Genomic DNA, 23023 nt, shown 5'->3' with positions numbered 1-23023 from the left:
TGCGGCCCCAAATTTATAAGACTGCAGCGATTGCAGCCTGCCCGAGGCCTAAGACCAAAAAGGAGGTAAGACAGTTCCTGGGGCTGGCTGGCTATTTTTGTAGGTTTGTGTCTTATTATTTGACCATCACCAGCCCGCTGACTGATCTTAAGGTCCAGCGGATGGAGCCATGTCAGCAGGCATTCACGCAAGTGAAAGCTGCACTTTGCGGCGGGCCATTATTACACTCTCCTGACTTCTCTCTCCCTTTTATCTTGCAGATGGACGCATCGGACAGGGGGTTGGGAGTGGTACTGTTCCAGATGGTGGAGGGGGAGGAATGCCCTATGCTGTATATTAGTCACAAGCTCTCGATGAGAAAGACTAAGTACAGCACAATCGAGGAGGAGTGTTTGGCCATCAAGTGGGCAGTCCTCAGCCTCCGATACTATCTGTTGGGATGTGCTTTCACCCTCTGTTCAGACCACGGCCCGCTCCAGTGGCTCCATTGCATGAATGATACCAATGCACGGATCACCCGTTGGTATCTAGCTCTCCAGCAGTTTAAGTTAGAGGTGGTCCACAGGCCGGGGGTGCAGATGGCTGTTGCGGATTTCCTCTCCAGAAATGGTGGGAGTATGTGACAGGCCAGATGGCTCCCCAGCCTGAGCGATGGGGGTGTGTGGTGATGGGGGCATGGCCAAGTGATGTCTGTGAAGAATGAGGCAGAGAGAGTGAGTGCGGTAAGGACTGACACATGTGGGAAATCACCTCTTACAGCTGTTTTGTGTTTGCAGTGAGAGCGGAGAGGGATTTAAAGGGCAATCCAGACTGCCGGAGGGGGAGAGAGAGCCGAGCTTTAGCTTGTGTGTGTGTGCATTTTTGTGTAGGCTGAAAAGCAAATCGTTTGACTTAAAAGCATTGTAAAAATAAAGAATTACGAGAACTGTTCACCTGGCCCCCACTTCCTCCTTTAGAGAGCACAAGAACCTTGTCATACAGGTGTTCCTAATAAAGTGCTCAGTGAGTGTATATACTGTATATTCCTTGTTTGTCTCTTTCTTCTGCGCTAGCTTCTATACTATTCCAGCCACAGAACGTGGCAGTGCAATACTGCAGAAATTGTTGACTTTTGTTTGACAAATTGCTTGCTAAGTTCCTCATAAAAGTGTCTGCTAAACTACTAAATGTAAATGTAACCCTGCACTGAGTGTAAATAGGGTTTTTGATTTTGACTTCATTATAACTTAAAATGAGAAATATGTCCATGTTATGGTATGTTTTAAATCAGCCAGGTTTAACTTCTTTCTACAACTGAAAGTGTAATATCAACAAAGCCTGACAGAAAACAGCTAATATGGCACCTTAGCAAGGAAAAGTAATACCCACCAATACTCCTTGATCTGTGTCAGGATGGAGAGCACAGGACCAATCACAGACTGAAGCACTAGGCAGGAAGAATGTAATTGCTATTGTAGGGTTTGAGTCCACCTTAGTTGAGTCCAAGTCAAGTCCGAGTCTTTAAACAATCGAGTCCGAGTTGAGTCTGAGTCCAAAAGGGGCCGAGTCGGACTCAAGACCGAGTCCATAACAGGCCAAGTCCGAGTCGAGTCCGAATGAATCTGTTCATGAATCTGAATTCAAATTGTAACCGTAAACTCAACATCAAGCTTATTTTAAATTTCACAACTAAGAAAAAACAACTGTCAATATATATGTAACAAAAACACCTCTATATTTTATGATTAGTTTCCTGCTGAACAAACTTCAATGTGGTTTCATAATGAAAGCATATGCTTTAGGTGTATGAAGACAAAACTGTCCTTCAACACACTTCTTATTGCGTTCTGTTGATATTTCAGTTATTTGTAGCTTTTTTCCCTCCACTCAAACATAGACTAAAGAAAGTGAAAGCTGTGTTAGTCATTAAAACCAGAGTTATTATTGTTTCAAATTAAAATTTTGTTTTTTAGTTCTACTTCATTTTCAATTTGTCCTTTCAATTTATTTGAGTTTTATCTAAAATGATCCCTATCTAAAGAAATAATATATAATGATTTCTTTTTTGTCTCTATCTGCTGACTGGTTTGGTAAAATAATGAGTCAACACAGTAATAATCAGCACTCGCTGAGAAGTTACATCTCACGACTTGACTGCAAATGCTACATCCGAAAACACTGGTAAAGCCCAGTGATAATATTAGGGCCATTTAACACGGACATGACTGTTAATTCGCGGAAAACGTGGGGCAGTTCTACACACTGCTTGTGCACCTAAAACCCTGATGCATCCGTGTGTTATCATTTTAAAAAAAATAAGATGTATCATAAAAATGTATATAGTACTACCTTGAAGAAGCTATTTGACAACAGTTACTCACATACTGTATATTCCACAAGACAAAATGGTAACTGAATGTAAACAAATTATCCGGTTCAAAAGTTTACATTCCCTTGGTTCTAAAAGGATTAATTCACCCAAAAATGAAAATTCAGTCATTGTTTACTCACCCCTGTGTTGTTATAACTCCATATGATTTTCTTTTTCTTAACACAAAGGGAGAAATTGTGAAAAAAACCCCAAAAAAAAACATTTGTGCTCAGTGATGTCACACAATGGCAGTTTATGGTGATCACTTCAAGTTTCAAAAGAACACAAAAGTATAATTCAGAAGTCTAACAAATTATTGTATGTGACATGTCTTGTTCTGAAGGAATATGAGAAGGGTTGGTGAGAAACAAACCGAAATCTGATGTATTATTAAGTGAAACTCTTCACCGACCGTTGATCTCCTGTGCAAGTTCATGAAACGGTACTACATAAAATATATAATCTTTTATCTCCTATATTTGCATACATTCTGAAAGGGGTGTGAAAACGAATAGGCCTAAAACAAAAGGGGTATGCAAACTTCTGCAATAGTTTGTGAAAATATATATTTTATTTTTCACTATTTAACACATTTTAGCTTTTTTTTATTTTTCATTTACAAATTCCACGTAGCCTATTCTATCCATATAATTTCATATTGCATGTGTAATTATGAGAAGACTTGTCATGTCAGGTACACATTTTAATACAAAATTAACAATTCAATAGACAGCATTTGTGGCGTAATATTGATTATCACAAAAAAATAATTTCGACCCGTCCCTCCTTTTCTTTAAAAAAACAAATATCGAGGTTACAGATATCATGGCACTTACAATGGAAGTGAATAGGGCCAATTTTTGGAGGGTTTAAAAGTCAGAAATGTAAAGCATATAATTTTATAAAAGCACTTGCATTCATTCTTCTGTTAAAACTCATGAATTATTTGAACTGTAAAGTTGTTTAAATAGTCATTTTTACAGTCGCTTTTGGGTTTGTTGACATTACATCATGATGGCAAAGAAGTTTTTAAGTTTTATCACATTAAAATCACATTAACACACCTTGTTTATGTCTTGTGTCTATACTTTTGAAACAGTGAGTATTTTAATGTTCAAAAATTGGCCCCATTGACTTCCATGTAAGTGCCTCACTGGAACACATATTTTTGCTTTTTTTTTTTTTTAAAAGAAATGGATGGACGAGTCAAAATTTATTTTTGTGGTAATCAGCATTATGCCACAAATGCTGTCAATTGAGCTTAACTTGTATTGAACCCAGAATATTCCTCTAAGTGGTTGTACTATGTAAAAAGTGCAGTGTAGCTGTCTGAGTGTGACACTTGTCTGATATACCTCCATGCTCATGGGGAAAATGAACATTCAGAAAACACCCGGCGTACATTTTCATGTGTTGCGTGAAGACATGGATCGGCTTCTTTCAGCTCGTTGTTGAAAACGCATTTTTGCATTATTTTGGGCATTTGCGCTGACTTACAGGATGATGTAGAGAGTGAGTGCTAAGTGCATGACGTCGTTGCCATGGTAACCAGACACATTTCAGCTGATTTACTGAAGACTAGAATGAATGTATCATCAAATCAACATGTGACGCAACAAAATTGATTTTCTTCTTTGAGGATATTAAATTTAAGAAAATTCAGCGACCCTACCAAAAACTGGGACTGTCCTGTGTAATAAACCGGACATCCGGTCTCTCAATCTATAATTAAATTACAAACAAAACATTTCACTGCCCAAAATAACTTAATATTTCACTGTGCATTTTATTGTGGAAAAAACTGTAAAAGAACAGATTTTAAACAGCTCGTCAATGCTTTTAAAATAGAAAAACAATAAATAGGTGCTGTTTATCTGTTTTTCAGAGTTGTAGTCTGCTTTAGCAATAACAATTATTTTCCCGACTATTTAAAAAGTTAGTTAATTCATCAAGGACCAGTTTAAGTTGACAACACTGTGTGGACCACAAGAGACTACAGATGCTGTTATATGTTGTTTTAATAAACTGTGAGAGACATGATGTGGGTGACTTGACTTAAATGTGCAATATGTAAAAGTTTTCATGTAATATTCGCCTTTTTGTTTTGCCAATGTGTGAACGGCTTGTAACGCAACTTAACAAATGAGCCATTCCCGGACTTTCTAGGTTGCCTGTAGACTGATTTTCATGCAAAGGGAGCGGGTCACTTTTGCCGGGAAAATCCAAAGGATGTGACGTTTATGTGCGCTCCCAAGAGCCTTGCCTCAGACAGCAGCTTCTCTTATGCTATTCAACAGTGACAACAAACTGCAACACTAGGTAATGTTATCTTAGAGATGGAATCCAGCAAACGTCTGGCTCCCAGCACAACACCAACTCCTACACAAACAGAGTAAGCAAAAAAAATAAATAAATTAAATATATATAATCTACTGAATCCTGTCTGGCTAAGTGGGAACGTGATCGTGGTCGAGTGAAAACTACAGTGAACATCGGCAGGGCATTTGATTGCTGGAGGGACCTTCGTTCAGTTTTGGGGATCAAAACAGACCCTGAATTGGCATTCTTCTTATTGGAAAGGTAAGCTTACATAACTGCAAAGCATGTGAAATATAGTGCCATAAGGATTGATCCATGTAATTTTAGCTAACTTGATCTTGCCTGCTAACGCTGATGAATTGCAAGCTACCTTGCTTCGTAACTTTCAAATAATTTCAACGCTCTTCACTTTATACTAAAAGTCAGGTTAATGTCAATGTTAATCTGTAATTATTCAGCAAAGGTAAACTACAATAACACATGAAATGAATGCTAAACAATGTTCAAGATCATGCAAAAAGCTTCATTCATTAGTGTAACGTAACTTGGTTATACAGAAAATATATACATTCTATTATTATAAAACAATAGTGCATCGATATATCAAAATAACAGTTGTGATGGAATCACATCAATACTGAATTGTGTCAACATATTTATAATGTACAGTCTATTTTATAAACAGCTACTGTCATCACCCACCAAATTTAGCTAAAAGCTATTGATAAAGCTGGCTAGCTAGCTAACGCCGGCATAGGCTATCGTATAAATGCAGTCAATGTATCATGCAAAGAAAAGTGATTACTTCAAACTACAGTCTCGCATAGCCAGACCTATATCCATATTTTGTTTTAGCCCTGTTACAGCACTGGAGAGTCAAATATAATATGCAGTCTCAAAGTTTGTAGTAAAACAATCATAACTGTGTAATTTTAATTATGCTACCCCATCATGATGTCGGTGAACCACGTTCAATCTCTTTGTACGTTACGTCATTGTTTTGGTCAATGCTCGCATCCCTATAGAGTTTGTGCGCTCTCACGAGCAACTGGTAGCTGGCTGCAGTTCACTTAACGGCCACAGGTGTCATTAATAATAAGGGTTTCTGAATCTTACATACTGCACCTTTAATGAAGTTCTTAACCTCGATGAAACCGCGATGCGAGCACCGTCTTGGCTGCACAAACGGCACGTGCGATTTTACAAGTTGTCAGGTCTCGTGCTGTGCGAACCTGCCGTGTAGTTTCTAGTACATTGGCTACATACCTGTCTTTATGTGTTCGTCATCCCAGCCACCTCGGTAATCTATGTTATACAGGAGTCTCCGTAGTAACATTCAAGCGTATTGGTTGACTGAGTGTGCTGTTCTGCAGGTGTGTTTGCTCAACACTGTGAAACAAACCCTGGCTACGTCTACCACATCATGGGGCGCTACAACTGCTTGCAGACAGAGTGTCCATTTATTTCTGTTTCGTTATTTTTATTTATTTATTTAGTTCATTGCATCACAAATCAAATGCCATGGACTCGGAAAAAAATCCTGAATCCCAAAGGCTCCAGTCCGAGTCAAGTCAGAGTAAAAATGCAGCCGAGTCCATGACAAGTCCAAGTCCATTAAAATTGGACCCGTGACTCAGACTCGAGTCCGAACTCGAGTACCCCAACTCTAGTAATTGCATAGTCCTTGGAGTTAAAAAGCTGATCTGCAGACCAGCCAAATAATATCTCCAAACTTGTCTTTCCAGTTAACCAGCAGGAGAGTGTTCCGATAGGTGGAATTTGTCACAGGCACTGCCTGATTTGCTTGGTTATGACTCTAAAAGAAACTCCAAGAAAAGAGCCATAATCACTTCTGAAATCATATAGCTTTGCATTATATCAGCATTCTCTGTCAGAATGACGACATCTAAACAGACTTGATTGATAAAGTGTGTGTAAATATCTGTTTTCCTAAAGCCAAGTGTCAAATAAATCATGTCGCCAAAAGGCCATTGATGCATTACATACAGCCACACAAATGTTTCAAAATCACTAAATTGCTTTCAAGATCAGTCGTCACACTGTTGATTATAATACAAAATAACTATGCATAAGCAATTTTCTCAAGTTACCATACTACTTTGTTGAGAACTTGACAAAAAAACCTCAGTTTGGCATTACATTTTGGACCTGCATCGATAGGTTTTGTGGAACACTGCAGCTCCCCTTTGAATGAGTACATGAAGTACATAGAATAACTAAATAAATCCTGCGCAGTTACACAGTGATTTAGATACTGAGGAACCCAAACACTGTCAGCATGAATACTGTGACACGATAGCAGCACCAGGGTGAGACTGATTGCTTTCATCAGGGATGAAAACAGGACGCTATGCATAATTCCACCAGAAAATGTTGAGATGAGGACTCAAATGACAAGGCCTTCCTCCACTTTCTAACAGAGTGCTGCAAGAGAGGAAAATAATCCTGTTTCCTGCCTCTCCCTCTAAATGACTGTAGATGTGCCCTCTAATGAGTTGGTTTTTAGTGAAGTGTGCAGTGTTAAGTGTTAAAAGAATGGGTTGGTTAAATGTGATGGTGAAAATAGCAACTACACACTCGTACATGAAAATAAATGACTGAGACTGAAAAGGATGAGAGAAAATGAGAATTCTCTTCAGTTTTCAGCACTGAAAAAAACTAAATATGACAGGCTTTAGAAATGGATGGGACACGATGGTTGACTAGTGAACCAACAATAGACTATGTAGTCGAAGTTGACAAGTTTATCTAGATTTTTTCGTATTTTTTTTTTTTTTTTTAAGGTTTGATATTTGGTGCTTTGCTTAGATTATTAGTGTGGATTAGCAGGGAAAACCCTCTTGAAAGCATCTTTAAATTCATTCTCTTTAAAGCACCACTGCAACAGCCATACACATTAAAGGTGCTGTCACACTACTAGACTTTGCGCTCCATTCAATTCCATTCAAACACATCTAAATGTGGGAGACCAGAAATGCAAGCTTATGAAAAGAAATTTCACATTCTGCTGCAGATGAAAATTTAAGTATGGGAACTCCATGAATTTGGATGATGAGAAGGCGTGTGACCAATAGAAGATGGAAAAGTCACACACTGACCTCTTGGCTCAGTTCAGAAATTACATAATTCAAAACTGTGTTTTTATTGTTGCAGGAAAGTGAGTAGATTACTGTATATATATTTTAACATTTTGAATATAATATTATTCTACATTTTTGATTTGACATTATGTCCTGTTTGTTGCAGTGTCCAAAACAATTTTGCATGCTCAAAGTCTACCACCCCTTCAGATGGACATCTTTGGCCACTGATCACACTTCTCATGTTATTTTTTGAATGTTTAATTTTTATTGCATTTTTAGGTGGCAAAATGAAAGTAAATGTCACTTTAGGAATAAGTATCACCATCAATGAAGCACCAGTGGAGAGAGTCAGCAGCTCCAAGTTCCTGGGTGTCCACACCACTGAGGAACTCACATGGTCTGTCCTCACTGAGGCCGTTGTGAAGAAGGCTCATCAGCGGCTCTTCTTCCTGAGACGGCTGAGGAAGTTTGGAATGAACCGCCATATCCTCACATGGTTCTACACCAGCACTGTAGAGAGCATCCTGACTGGCTGCATCTCCGCCTGGTACGGCAATAGCACCGCCCACTACCGCAAAGCACTGCAAAGGGTGGTGCGAACTCCCAGACACATCATCGGAGGTGAGCTTCCCTCCCTCCAGGACATATATACCAGGCGGTGTGTGAAAAAAGCTGGGAGGATCATCAGAGACTCCAGCCACCCGAGCCATGGGCTGCTCTCACTGCTACCATCAGGCAGGCGGTATCGCAGCATCAGGACCCGCACCAGCCGACTTCATGACAGCTTCTTCCCCCAAGCAATCAGACTTTTGAACTCTTGATCGCTCATGATCAATATACATCCGCACTGCACTTTATTAATCTAATTATCTCACCCTGGACTGTCATAAATTATATTCTCTCTTAACAACATACTGGCAACTGACTATCAACCGACAGCCTGAATGTCAATACAGAACAATACAACCTACTGTATATTTTATATATACTATATATATTATTTTTTTATTATTATTGTATAATGTGTATTCTATATTGTATGTATTGTATAATGTACATTGTATGTTATTATTTGTATATTGTGTTGTGTGTAATTGTGTGTATATTAGATTTTAAATTGTGTTGTGTAAATTTGATGTTTATTGTAGATTGGTATATGTCTCATCACTGTCACGACTGCTATGTTGCTCGGGAACTGCACCAAAGAATTTCACACACTATTGCACTTGTGTATATGGTTGTATGACAATAAAAGTGATTTGATTTGATTTGAAGTACAAAGAGTACCACCCCCTGTGTAAGAGCTGTTGAGTCTTGGTCTCACTCAAATCAGAAGACACTGCAAGAAATCCCCTTGAGGGTCACCCTTCTTAAAAGCTATAAAACATAGAACTAACGTGCAGCAATCCCTTTGTGTCAATAGAGAGATGCTGCAATAAAAACCTACAGGAATAGAAAACGTGCTATGCACGCACACTCATACACATTCACAAGAACCATGCAGACACAGTGCTCAATATAAAAGCTATGAATATTTCATTATGTTTCATTCTTCAAAGTGTGACTGCTGCCTTCCTCTCTGATGCTCTGAACATCAGACAACACATAGCAGGACATAGCAGACACAGATACAGTATATGCAAGGAGAAAAGGAAGACCACAAAATATTTGAGGAAAGTGAAAGAAAAACAAAGGTTTATGGATAGTGGTGGGAATCAGCAGGGACCGGGTGATACGATATTATAACGAAATCTGGGTTGTGGTACAATTATATTGCCATTCTTTGTTTAGTGATTCACAATTAAAAAAATGTGATACTGCGATATTTTACTCACTTGTTTCTCATTCAACTTCTTTGGATTTCAGTGCTTTGCACAACAAATGAAACTTCTAGGCTTATATTCGCTTGCTCTGAGTTTGCATTTTGGTCTTTTTGTTGACCTAATTTCGCAGTATATTTTGTTTTACAAAAAATGTAAATGTGAAAACTCTAATAATACATGCTGATTCATGCCGTTACAATATTCTGAGGTAAAATATTGCGATGCCCCCCCCCCCCCCCCACTTATGAGCATTAATAACCTATCCTGCAAAAAGCAGTATGTCAAATGATAATGATTAGGATGTCTGAAAAGTCAATGTTCATAATATATTAGGTGAATAATACTCAGATGACATAATGCATCTGGTGAGATGAGATTCTGAAGTGTGCAACCAGTGGACAACTTTGCTAAGGCCACAGAACTGAGGAGCCATCAAATTCGGAAAAATGAAATGGAATGCCAATATGGAAGTAGTATGTCTGGGAAAGTATTTATACTACACACTGACATAAGTAAATTCTTCATCGAATTCAGTACATACTATGAAATAACAGGAATTCTGACCGAGGCGAACAAAGGTGCTTATACTAGTATACTGTACTTTGTAGCACTTATACTACATGTGGCATTGTTTTAAAATGAGATCATTTAGGAAAATAAATGAATAAAGAACATCACGTCCAAACCACACTCACGATTAGTTTAAACCAATCATCCGTGCTCTTCGACTAGCTGTGTTCTCCTAGGTCAAGAATTTCAAGGACGTGCACAAACAGGAGAAATACCACCAAATTAACACCTTAGCAGAACAAAAATGTCAGTGCATTTCGTCATAATTTTTAGGTGAACTAAAAGAAGCCTGTTTGCCCAGTATAAATTAGACTTGAGAGACAGAGATAGAAGCTCTTCACATGAAGCACTAGCTGAAGTGTTCTAGGTGCTAACACTTGGTTTGAAAGATGAGCCTGCCACCAGAAGCACCCCAGCCCAATGAATTAGGCAGCAAATTCTCCTGCAACATTTCCCTCTTTGCCAAAGAACACACTCTGTCTCTCTCACACTCACCCTGCTCTGGCCGTTAGGGTGATTTGCCACATCATTACTAATTGATAATAACGTTGGAGAGAAGCCATCAGAGGCGTGCAACTGAACGCTGCTGTGTCTGCGCTGACATTTCCTGGCTGGAGTAATGACTAGGTTACATTAGTGGGAGACCTTGCAAGGCAGACAGTGCAAATGGGCAGCGATGTTCAGCCCATCTATTTTTCCCTCCTTAACCCAGTGAGGAGGAAATGTGTGTTAAAGATCAGCTGTGGCTGTTTTTCTGCAGGTCCATTTAGTCCAGGGATTCATTAACAGTGCATAAGTGTTAAGGCACCGATATACTTCATACAAAACCAGAGAATGAACTGATGTGATGTCAGTTAGAACTAAAACTTAAAAAGAAGGTGTTTTGCATTTGTTTTGGTGGTACGTAACAGTTTGTCTGGGCGAACTTTTAGCAAAACTTCTTACCGGCTGCTAAACATCTTACTGCCATTGGTCCACGTCATCAGTAGGTGTGTTCTGGACCACCACCTACCTTGAGGCCAATACCTCCTCCTTTCTATACATTGTTCAGCCAGTCAAGATCACTCAATATGAACACACTGGTGTGCAGTTATTAGCGAGTTGGTGCAAACTGACCTACATATGTACGATCATTCACCTAGAGACATTTTCCAATAAGGAAAACTGTGAGGGATCCCAGCAAATAAATTTTTGGCTTACCTGTTTGCTCCAACAGCAAAATTTAAAATCAGCGATTATGGTTTCACAGCTTTGCAAAAGAAGATAAAAATATACAGTGCTGGATAACAACAATAAAAAGAGAGAAACAGGCCAAATTTTCAGTCACTCCCTCAGCAGCTGTGTTAGAAGGCTCATTGCAGCTACGGTAACTGATTTTTTTTTTAAACGTATTCCAGGGTAATATAATTCAAAGTACAATGTTATAAATTTATAATAAATATTTTTAAAATTGGATATATAAAAAAGTTTACTACATTAACGTTGTTAAAGGTGGAAACACGTCATAACAGGTCTGTGAAAAGGGTCCATCGGCTCGTATTATGGCCATGTATACGTGTGTTAGCGCGTTAGCGTCATGAATTTAGAATGTAAACAAGACACATTTCTACTGCACGTTACTTTAAACAAAGTCACTTTTTTCCCAGCTTGTATAGGTAATGCACATGCACGTTCCAGAGTTGATTGACAGGTGATGTCTGTATCTAAAAGTTGATTGGCTCTTTTAACTGTAAGGCGGGACTTCCTTTCTACATCTGTTGACCGTTGGGCACTCAGAGCTCCTTGGTTGAGCATTCTAATTTCTCCCATTCATTTTAATAGAAGTGGTCCATCTCTGCTTTAAATCATTATCGAGTGGTTAAAAAAGCATCATTTACTGATCTAGTGTGAATTATACTTATACAATAGAATAAGGCATAAAGTAATTGATAACACATTTACTAACCCCTGGGCACTTCGGCAGAGCGAAAATAAGAGAATATATTCTAAAAGAGTACATTTTCATTCACAAAAAGAGTGGCACACATGGAACGTCTTTTTAAAGATGCCTTTCCGTTTGTGTGTTATTCCTGGTTGCGGTCATTATCTCTCCGCTTCTGACGGCCACGATCGCTGTCTTACGTGTCTGGGCACTGCCCACGCGGAGACATTGTTCATGGATGAGTCATGTCCTCATTGCGAGAACATGACCATGGCAACGTTGCGGTCGCGGCTTGCTTTTGTAAGAAAGCAAGCCACCCCAGCTGCTCCCCGCACCAGTCCTTCTACTTACGGGTTTGAGGCCACGTCGGTTAGCACTGGGGGCGATTTGGGGACATCAATGGGACCACCTCCGCCGGGTATCCCCCCCACAGACCTCCCATTCCCCAGTACAATCGCTTGTCCCAATCAGGCTCTCGCATGAGACAGCTGCCTTGTCTCAGCGCGAGTTCGACTTCTCGTTCGGAGCTCGGAAAGACGACGAGTTAGAGCGCAGCATCGTAGAGTGGGCTTGTCCAGTCTGATGCAGAGGCTTTGGCTGGGCTTCCTCCTTCGGGAAAGTCTCACATCGACGTGGAAATGATGGACATGCTTTCCCAGGCGGCCGCGAGCATCGGGCTAGAGTGGAACCCTCCACTCTCCCCTGAACCCTCGCTGCTCGACAATTGGTTCCTGGGCTCGGGGTGACGCCCACGGCCACACCCAGCCCCTGTTCCTTTCTTCCCGGAAGTGCATGTGGAGCTGACAAGATCGTGGGAGGCACCTTTTACTGCCCGGTCCCGGTCTTTCAGCTCCCCTGCTCTCACTACCCTCTACGGTGGAGCGGCCAGGGGGTATACGGTGATCCCCCAGGTGGATAAGGTGCTCGCGGTGCACTTGTGTCCACAGAGCACCGCCACCTGGTGCGGGCGCCCGAAGCTCCCATCCAGGGCCTGAGGACTGCGGCCTGCAGTGCCGCTGGACAAGCCATCTCCACCCTGCACGCCATGGCTCTCCTGCAAGCACACCAAGCCAAGGCACTAAAAGAACTGCAAGAGGATAGTTCTGACCCGGGATTGATGCAAGAACTGCGCTCGGCGACAGACCTCACTCTCCGGGCGATGAAGGTCATGGTGCGGTCTCTCGGGCAGGCGATGTCCACCCTGGTGGTCCAGGAGCGCCACCTTTGGCTCAACTTGGTCGAGATGGGAGAGGTGGACAAGGCACGGTTCCTTGACGCCCCCATTTCCCAGGCTGGCCTGTTTGGCGATGCCATCGAGGACTTTGCCCAGCAGTTCTCGGCGGTGAAGAAGCAGACGGAGACCTTACAACATATCCTGCCCCAGCGTGGCTTAAGATCCCACACCGTCTGCTCCTCGCCAAGGGTGTCCTCCTGCAGCAACAACACTGGCTCCGCCACAGCCACAGGAAGCAGACGCCACCCGTCTCATGGCCGGCCGCTAAGAACCCGAGGAAGGCTTCGAAGCGCCCCCGAGATGGGTGACCCAGGGGCGAGGAGACCCACTTCTCTGGGGCTGGTCGACAGACCACTCCCTCGGTATAGATGTGCTGGCACACAGCTGGCCCCCTGGACTACACAAATACACATTTCCCCCAGTGAGCCTACTTGCACAGACCCTGTGCAAGGTCAGGGAGGACGAGGAGCAGATCATCTAGTAGCACCCTACTGGCCCACCCAGACGTGGTTCTCGGATCTCACACTCCTCACGACAGCACCCCCCCCCCCCCAGCGAATTCCCCTGAGGAAGGACCTTCTTTCTCAGGGACGGGGCACCATCTGGCACCCGCGACCAGACCTCTGGAATCTCCACGTCTGGCCCCTGGAAGGGACGCGGAAGCAGACATAGCGGCTTTCCCCTCCCTTGAGGCAAAGACGTGCGCTCTTGACTCCCAGTTGTGTTCACAAACTGTGATCCCTGGATGACTTTCATCCTTAGCCCTCTGGCAGTTGAGTTTGCGGAGTACTTGTGCTAACAAGCCCCTGTACTGAGGTAGGTGCTCCACATGGGCTGGTTCCCCGAAGGCGACCCCATGTGATATCTTCCACAAAATAGTTTCCCTGTCGGCAAACTGCGTCTTCCTTGGGCAGAGGCCCCTCTGCCCCCGGTTGCCATGCTCTGTAGAAACTCCTCCCCCTTCGGGTAGGATCTACCATGGGACTTCTCCACATGACATACTTCCAATAAGACTTGGTAAGACCATGTGACGTATTCCACTCAAAATCCCCCCCCCCCCTTTTTGGGCGGGGTGTGGTCTCCGCGGTGTCTTCCCCTTGGGAGGGACAGCCCCCGACGCAGTCATTTATGGCTTCCAGTCAGTTAACAAATTCCACTCTTTTTGGGGAGAAAAGAGAGGGAAAGAGGCCTCGGCTGGGCTAGCCTGTCCCTATAGTTGGGCAGTCGACTTGTTCCTGATGGACCGTTCGAGCACTGGGAGAGGTTACGTGACGGCCTGGTGTGCTGGCTACGAGGTACACAGCGGTCTGCCCATCACACACCGCCAGTTCACATAACACAGTTCAGATAGTTGTGGCGTTTTGTATAGGGACCCCTAGTGTCACTACATCGACACAACATCGAGTGAGTGACAGATAGGGAATGTCATGGTTACTCTCGTAACCTCTGTTCCCTGATGGAGGGAACAAGACGTTGTGTCCCTCTTGCCACAACGCTGAACTACCCGCTGAAATGGCCGGGACCTGTCTCGGCTCCTCAGCACAAAACCTGAATGAGTGGTTGCATACCAGCTCCTTTTATACCCGTATGTCCGGGGGAGTGGCATGCAAATTCCACTCACCAATTCTCATTGGCCTTTTTAAAAAAAAAAGCAGAGGTGTTTGGGGCTCCCAAGAGTAACCCCTAGTGTCACTACATCGACACAACGTCTCGTTCCCTCCATCAGAGAACGGAGGTTATGAAAGTAACCATGACGTTATTGTTAGTTCATAGTTCATTAACTAATGTTAACAAATACAACTTTTGATTTTAAAAATGTATTACTATATGTTGAAATTAACATTAACCAAGATTAATAAATGCTGTAAATGTATTGTTCTTTGTTAGTTCATGATGAATAATGTTGTTAACTTATGTTAACAAAATGGAACATTTTTGTAAAGTGTTTTTTGGTCTAATGGTGTAATGGTGTGGTACACTGATGCTGTAAAGTAGCACTACTTCTGTTTCTTTAATATGTACTGTATATGAAAAAAATATTATTCATATAAAAATATATGTATATTAAAATAAACATTTTATAAAATGGAAACATCTGAGGCATAATATACACGTGGAATGGACATGTGTTCGCTACATGATCTTGGTAAGTGAATAACTCTCTCTATCTTAAGAGGCATTCCTGTGCTTTTCTCATCCAGCACTCAGCCTAATTGTTCTCAGCTTTAATCTTGTTCTGACAGAGTCAGAGTAATAGTCACTATGAGCCTGGCCAAGTCACCATTGTGTCTTCCATTAACAAGTATAGTCTGATTTCACCATCCATCACTGTAAGCTGTAGGAAACCTTCAGTCAAAACACACTAAAACCCAACCTCAGCTCAGTGCTCAGCTCAGTCTCAAAGTGGCAATCTCTCCAGAGCTTTGATCTCTACTGGATTGAGCCCCTTTAACTCTGACTGGAAATATCCCATGTTATGTAATAGCATGCACCGCTCAGCTGTAGAGGCCCTCATTGCAATGACCACCAGCCTGGACTCATTCCCACTCGGCTGAAAGGAAATGTATTCGTATTGACACAATGTGTGCAAAGAGACAATAGGAGAGCACACTCTCCATCCCTGCAGAAATGAATAGCCTATATCGAAGTCTCAAGCCACACAAACCTATTGCTGCTTTTATTTTCATTCTGGAGAGGAGGCAGGGGAAGTAAGAGACACATTGAAGAGTTATAGGTTCTATTGTATTATGTGAGCGGTTTCATTAATCTATTGAGGAATTGGGCCCCATGGTACCAACTATCACTCTAAGCGGGGAACAGCCTTCAATAAAAACTAAATTAAACTACCTGAGGAAAAGAGGTCACTCTCTGTGACCTCACAGTGTGGCAGTGAGCACTCACTCTATAAGGTGTTGTGGTGTACAAAGAGGCTATATAAAAAGTCTCTTTAATAGAAATACAGTTACTTCAAGACTTTACAGTATCAAATGAAAGTGAGTGGACATTTGATATTTCTGTGCACTGTATAAGAGACCAGTCCGAACAAAATCACAAAAAAAATTAAAGGAATTTGTTTTTTAATTTAAAGCAAAGTTATAACAAAATTAAGAATAAATATTTAATATTTTGCACTATTTCTAGGTCAGTAATCTAATGTAAGCAAATCTGTGACACTGAACATGTTAACTTTCTATAGAAAGTCAGATTTCCTTTTATCCATTGAAGCACACAAGATGCTCTTTGGAACATTCTCAGATCATGCTGGACAACATGGATCATCAGGTTTTGTTCAAAGTTGTAGTGGAGAACATTTTCCAATTCAACTTTTCACTCAAACAGTAGTAGCACATTATTTTACAGTACTGTTCTACATTTACATACTATATAATTACAAGTATAGTAATTACTAAGTACTTAACCTAAACCTAAACTTAACCCATATTAAGTACAAGTAGTTACCTAATATTACTCAGTACTTTCTTGGGTAAGTACACTCTAAGTATACTGAAAGTACACGTACTGTAAAATAAAGTGCACCCCAAATAGAGTTGTGCTCAAAAGTTTGCATACCCTGGCAGAAATTGTGACATTTTGGCATTGATTTTGAAAATATGACTGATCATGCAAAAAAAAAAACTGTCTTTTATTTAAGGATAGTGATCATATGAAGCTATTTATCATCACATAGTTGTCTGGCTCCTTTTTAAATCATAATTATAACAGAAATCACCCAAATGGCCCTGATCAAAAGTTTACATACCCTTGAATGTTTGGCCTTGTTACAGACACACAAGGTGACACATACAGGTTTAAATGGCAATCAAAGGTTAATTTCCCACACCTGTGGCTTTTTAAATTGAAATTAGTGTCTGTGTATAAATAGTCAATGAGTTTGTTAGCTCTCATGTGGATGCACTGAGCAGGCTAGATACTGAGCCATGGGGAGCAGAAAAGAACTGTCAAAAGACCTGCGTAACAAGGTAATGGAACTTTATAAAGATGGAAAAGGATATAAAAAGATATCCAAAGCCTTGGAAATGCCAGTCAGTACTGTTCAATCACTTATTAAGAAGTGGAAAATTCGGGGATCTCTTGATAGCAAGCCAAGGTCAGGTATACCAAGAAAGATTTCAGCCACAACTGCCAAAAGAACTGTTTGGGATACAAAGAAAAACCCACAGGTAACCTCAGGAGAAATACAGGCTGCTCTGGAAAAAGACGGTGTGGTTGTTTCAAGGAGCACAATATGACGATACTTGAACAAAAATGAGCTGCATGGTCGAGTTGCCAGAAAGAAGCCTTTACTGCGCCAATGCCACAAAAAAAACCTGGTTACAATATGTCCGACAACACCTTGACACGCCTCACAGCTTCTGGCACACTGTAATTTGGAGTGACGAGACCAAAATAGAGCGTTATGGTCACAACCATAAGTGCTATGATTGGAGAGGGGTCAACAAGACCTATAGTGAAAAGTATACCATCCCCACTGTGAAGTATGGTGGTGGCTCACTGATGTTTTGGGGTGGGGGGGGGGGTGAGCTCTAAAGGCATGGGGAATCTTGTGAAAATTGATGGCAATATGAATGCAGCATATTATCAGAAAATACTGGCAGACAATTTGTATTCTTCTGCACGAAAGCTGCGCATGGGACGCTCTTGAACATTCCAGCACGACAATGACCCTAAGCACAAGGCCAAGTTGACCCTCCAGTGGTTACAGCAGAAAAAGGTGAAGGTTCTGGAGTGGCCATCACAGTATCCTGACCTTAATATCATCGAGCCACTCTGGGGAGATCTCAAATGTGCGGTTCATGCAAGACGACCAAAGACTTTGCATGACCTGGAGGCATTTTGCCAAGACGAATGGGCAGCTATACCACCTGCAAGAATTTGGGACCTCATAGACAACTATTACAAAAGATTGCACGCTGTCATTGATGCTAAAGGGGGCAATACACAGTATTAAGAACTAAGGGTATGCAGACTTTTGAACAGGGGTAATTTCATTTTTTTCATTGTTGCCATGTTTTGTTTTATGATTGTGCCATTCTGTTATAACCTACAGTTGAATATGAATCCCATAAGAAATAAAAGAAATGTGTTTTGCCTGCTCACTCATGTTTTCTTTAAAAATGGTACATATATTACCAATTCTCCAAGGGTATGCAAACTTTTGAGCACAACTGTCGTTATGCTGATAAAATAATTTGAATTAAATATATAATATAATATAATATAATGTAATATAATATCAGAGATATAAATGAGAATTTTTTGTTGAAATTTTTTGTTGTTGGATGTCTGAAGTTGCTTCTAAATATAAAATGGTAATACTTTACAATAAATTTTCATTTGTTAACTTGAACAAACAATACTTTTACAGCATTAATCAATCTAGCTTAAAGGTGCTGTAAGCGATTTTATCATGGAAAGGTACACAAAAAAATTTTCCTACTCCATGAGAGATATTACTGAAATAAGTGTTGTAAGATATCTTACCTGTCTCTGTGACAGCTCTAAAATGTGTCTGCAAACAGTGGACAATGATGCTTTCAACCTGTCAGTCATTTAGCACGTTCTCATAGTGTTGTAGTTGCAGCAAATTATTGAGACATATGTTGTTCATAAAAGTTGTCAGTTTTTAACAACCATTTCTGTCGGTCTCAATAAAGCTCATTTTGTTATCTTTGAAGTGCAGGGTTTTGGAAAGAGGGGGCGTGGCTAATCCAACGGCTCAGTCTCCTGGAAGTAGAACGGCTAAAATCGCTTACAGCACCTTTAATATTATTAATTTGACCATATAGTAATACATTTTTAAAATCAAAAGTTGAACATATTAACATTAGTAAATGCGCTATGTACTAACATGAATAAACATGGAACAATTGGATTTTTATGAACTAGCATTATCAAAGATTAATTAATGCTGTTAAAAATATATTTTTCATTGCTTGTTCATGATACCTAATGCATTAACTAAAGTGTTAATGATAAAATAAAACATTAAAAAAAGCCCTGTAACAACAAATTTACAAAAAGCATGAAAAAAGTATTTACATACATTTATTCCATTTCTCAATAGACCTAAATTACCATATGATGGCAACACACCCCATCAATTCAAGTCTAATTACTGTATATGGTACAGTTTGCAATAACACATAACCAATATACGGTTATGCAGCTGCACTAGCTAATATCATCATCATTCCTATTTTCACCAAGGACTTGCAGGACAGTAAAGCAACTGTGGAGCTGAGGGTGTGGTTGAGCGCCCATCTGGGTAGAGAGAATTGTGACTAATTACCATTTCTATGTTCACAGTGACAGTCGGGGGAGATAAAAGATGGCCCAGTCCAGAGAGAGAGGAAGAAGCCTATTCTGTGGGAAAGTGACTGCTGAAGAGCAAATCTTTAAAGTGACTGCTGAAAAGCATATCTTTGTGTGTTTATTTTATTATGCTGAAAAGCAAAGTTTGTGTACACTGAAAAGTGTTGCGATTAAAAGTGACTTACCTGGCTCCCCCGTGCGCACTGCACACCCCACACCGTCCCACTGTATAACGGGACCCATCCACACACAACCCTTTTAACAATTCGGGAAACGCCGGCCAATTAGTACCCAAAATTAGTGGATGGGTGAGGTAGGAACTAACCACAGCCTCAATGTTATGCTTTTGACCCCGAAACAGAATAGTGACAGTCACTGCAGGATAATCGTAAATATCCCCGTGCTTACACCTCACCTTCACCCGATTATTTGTATTCAATGTACCATTTTGAACCAAGCATTGATGAATAGATGTTTGGTTACAACCTGAATCCACCAAGGCTTGGTATGTACCCCCCCCAATACTCATGGGTATTTGGTACATCCCAGCTCGATCTGGGGTGGCCTGTGGAGTGTTGGGGACCTGGATCAACATCCCCACCTCCATCACCGGGCACTGTTTGTGACCCGGCTCCCCGCAACACCAACAGACCGGCCTGAACCTCACACCCACCCTAGTGGCGGCAGCTGCCCCCACCTGAGAGGAAGAATGGGTAGAGCCGGGGGAGAGAGAAACAGGAGGGATAGTATGCTGGTTCCAGGGGAACAGGATAGGTCACAAGGAAGGAGAGGGGAGGGTAAGGAGTCACAGAGAGAGAGAAAGTGGGGCACGTTGGCACCCGGGTACACTGCTAAATGGTCCTCCGCCAACTGTACTGCTTCATCCAGCGACATCGGGCATTGGAACTGGACCCACTCCACTGATCCTTTCGGCAGTCGGGAGATGAATTGCTCCAGCACCACAAGATTGATGACATGCCTGACATCGCTGGGCTCCTCAGCCAGCACCCACCGCAGGCAGGCATCATGGAGCTGTTGAGCAAAGGCAAACGGGCGGCTGACTTCGCTTAGCATCAGGGATCGGAACTGCTGGCGTTGCTCCCCTGGACTGCGGCCGACCCACTGCAGGATAGTTTTCTTCTGCTCGGGGTACCTCAGGATGTTGTTGACTGGGAGCTGTTGGGCCGTGAGTTGGGCCTCCCTGGTCAGCAGCTGTAAGAGGTGGACTGCACATTGCACCCGCAGCCATTCCAGAGCTGAGGCCGTGCACTCAAAGAGATCCAGAAAGGCCTCCGGATCGTCTTGTGCCCTCATCTTCGCAAGCAACACATGGGAGTTCACTGCTGCTGGGGTTGCGGCATGCGCCCCCTCCTGAGGCACCAAACTCAGCGACACCTGTCAGTCCTCCTCTTGGCCTCCAAAGATCACCTCGAAGCACTGTTGCTGCTCCACCCGCAGATCTGAGATGGCCTGGTGTTGAGCCTGGTGAATGCTGGCGAGGGATCAGAACACTTCCTCCAGTGGCGAAGATGACTCCATAGCAGCGTACTCTTCCTCCTTGTACCGGGTTTCGGCACCAGTGAAGCAAAGGTTCGTATTTGGATCAAAGGAGGAAGCGGGAGCTGGGTGAATAATCCAAAGTAAGTCACTTTTAATCGCAACAATTTTCAGTGTACACAAACCTGCTTTTCAGCATAATAAAATAAACACACAAAGATATGCTTTTCAGCAGTCACTTTAAAGAGCACCTATTATGGTTTATACAATAGATTTACATGCATTCAAGGTCAAAAAACACTTTAATTTGCTCATAATTTAAATTGCAGCATTACCTTTTATTCTTAGTGTCAAATACGACTCGTTCAATGATCCGTTCTAAAGGATTCATTCTAAACTCCTCCTTTCAGAGAGCCTACTCTGCTCTGATTGGTCAGATGTCCCAGTCTGTTGTGATTGGTCTACCGCTTAGTGTAGTGTTTGAGGGTGGGTCAAAGCTGTTCACGAGTAGCCAATGAAGACCAGAGGAGGATTTTTTGTTACCAAATTACGTAGGTTAGTACAGGAAATAAGTCTGGAATTACTAACGACTCGTTTCAGGTGTTCAGAATCGGTTCTTTCTTTTGGGAGTCAATAACTCCATTTGTCGTGCCCATTGATTTTTGAAACTTTGCAGACTTTTTTACATCACAAACAGCTATCTGATAGGTGATATTTGAAAAACCATAATAGGTGCTCTTTAAAGATTTGCTTTTCAGCAGTCACTTTCCCACAGACTCTGCTTCGTCCTCTCTCTCTGGACTGGGCCGTCTTTTATCTCCCCCGACTCTCACTGTGAACATAGAAAAGGTAATTAGTCACAGTTCATCTGAGGTGGATGTCCTTACCGCTTTCTCTCTCCCCAGATGGGTGCTCGAACATGCCCTCACCTCCACAGCAACACAAACCTTTATCGTTCAATATAGCCTCTGCATTTAATGAGCTAACAGCACCAGCTACCATGCAGCCAAAAACTGCTATGAAGACAGGGTTAAAGACTCTGTACCTTTCATCTCTCCCATGTCTAAAGTCTTTCCCAGTTGTTCCAACAGGTCTGCTCGTGCTGCATTCTTCTTGTGCTTTTTACCATCGTAGTGTTGCTGTGCCATTCCAGGGTTGTTAAACCAAGCATTACACAGCTGACAGTAGCGATCAGAATCCCGGTGCTGACGTGTGGAGCTCACAGGTGAGCTTTCTGATGAAGGTGTCTTCACTGGACTAGGTGGCACCTCTGAAAAAAAAAAAAACAGCAAGACATGGAATAGATATTAGATACTACTTCATATCTGAGTGCAACAGTAAAACATGCTGGCAAGGTATGATGCAAAGTTTATGAAAGTCTGTCAACTATGAACAAGTTATTATCCCTATACAGTATATTACTTCAGTCAGTAGCAAGATTATTCAGCTTGACTAACTCCAAAATATTGGGCTAGAGAGATCCGATTGTGGGAGACATCACGATTTCTTTGCCTCCCTGTTCCTATCACACTCTCTGTACATGTTGGTTGCAATAGCTAGATAACTTTTTGGACCTCTTCTTTCTCTATATGAGCAAGCCCCATGAAACAAACTGCATGTCTTTATTCAAAAATGTGTAAGGTATGGGATAAATTTACTGAATAGTTGCACCTCTTTTGCGCATAGTATTTCAGCACAAAAACCGGCACCTTAAGACCTTTTCAGATGGGATATACATATGTCCACAAAGTAATTATTACTGCATAAATCTGTAATGTTTACATTCAATTTGTACTGGATAAGTGATGTCTGTAAAAATCATAGAGATAGGTGCCTATTGCATTTACACACTGTTGTCATACGTCACTGACC

The 23023-nt window shown here is 41.7% G+C and overlaps 1 protein-coding gene across 2 annotated transcripts in view; it reads right to left on the bottom strand.

Moving 5' to 3' along the window:
* The window catches only part of zmat4a (zinc finger, matrin-type 4a), a 196607-nt gene that overhangs the window by 53787 nt on the left and 119797 nt on the right, over window positions 1–23023 (bottom strand). For both annotated transcript variants that reach the window (XM_051678013.1, XM_051678022.1), the window contains exon 5: window positions 22197–22421. In XM_051678013.1, coding sequence (XP_051533973.1) covers window positions 22197–22421 — 225 coding nt within the window. The remainder of the gene's footprint in view (window positions 1–22196; window positions 22422–23023) is intronic.

Source organism: Myxocyprinus asiaticus, chromosome 3 (genome assembly GCF_019703515.2).
Source record: "Myxocyprinus asiaticus isolate MX2 ecotype Aquarium Trade chromosome 3, UBuf_Myxa_2, whole genome shotgun sequence".
Classification (NCBI taxonomy): Eukaryota; Metazoa; Chordata; class Actinopteri; order Cypriniformes; family Catostomidae; genus Myxocyprinus; species Myxocyprinus asiaticus.
This window is presented reverse-complemented; position numbering and strand designations above follow the sequence as displayed.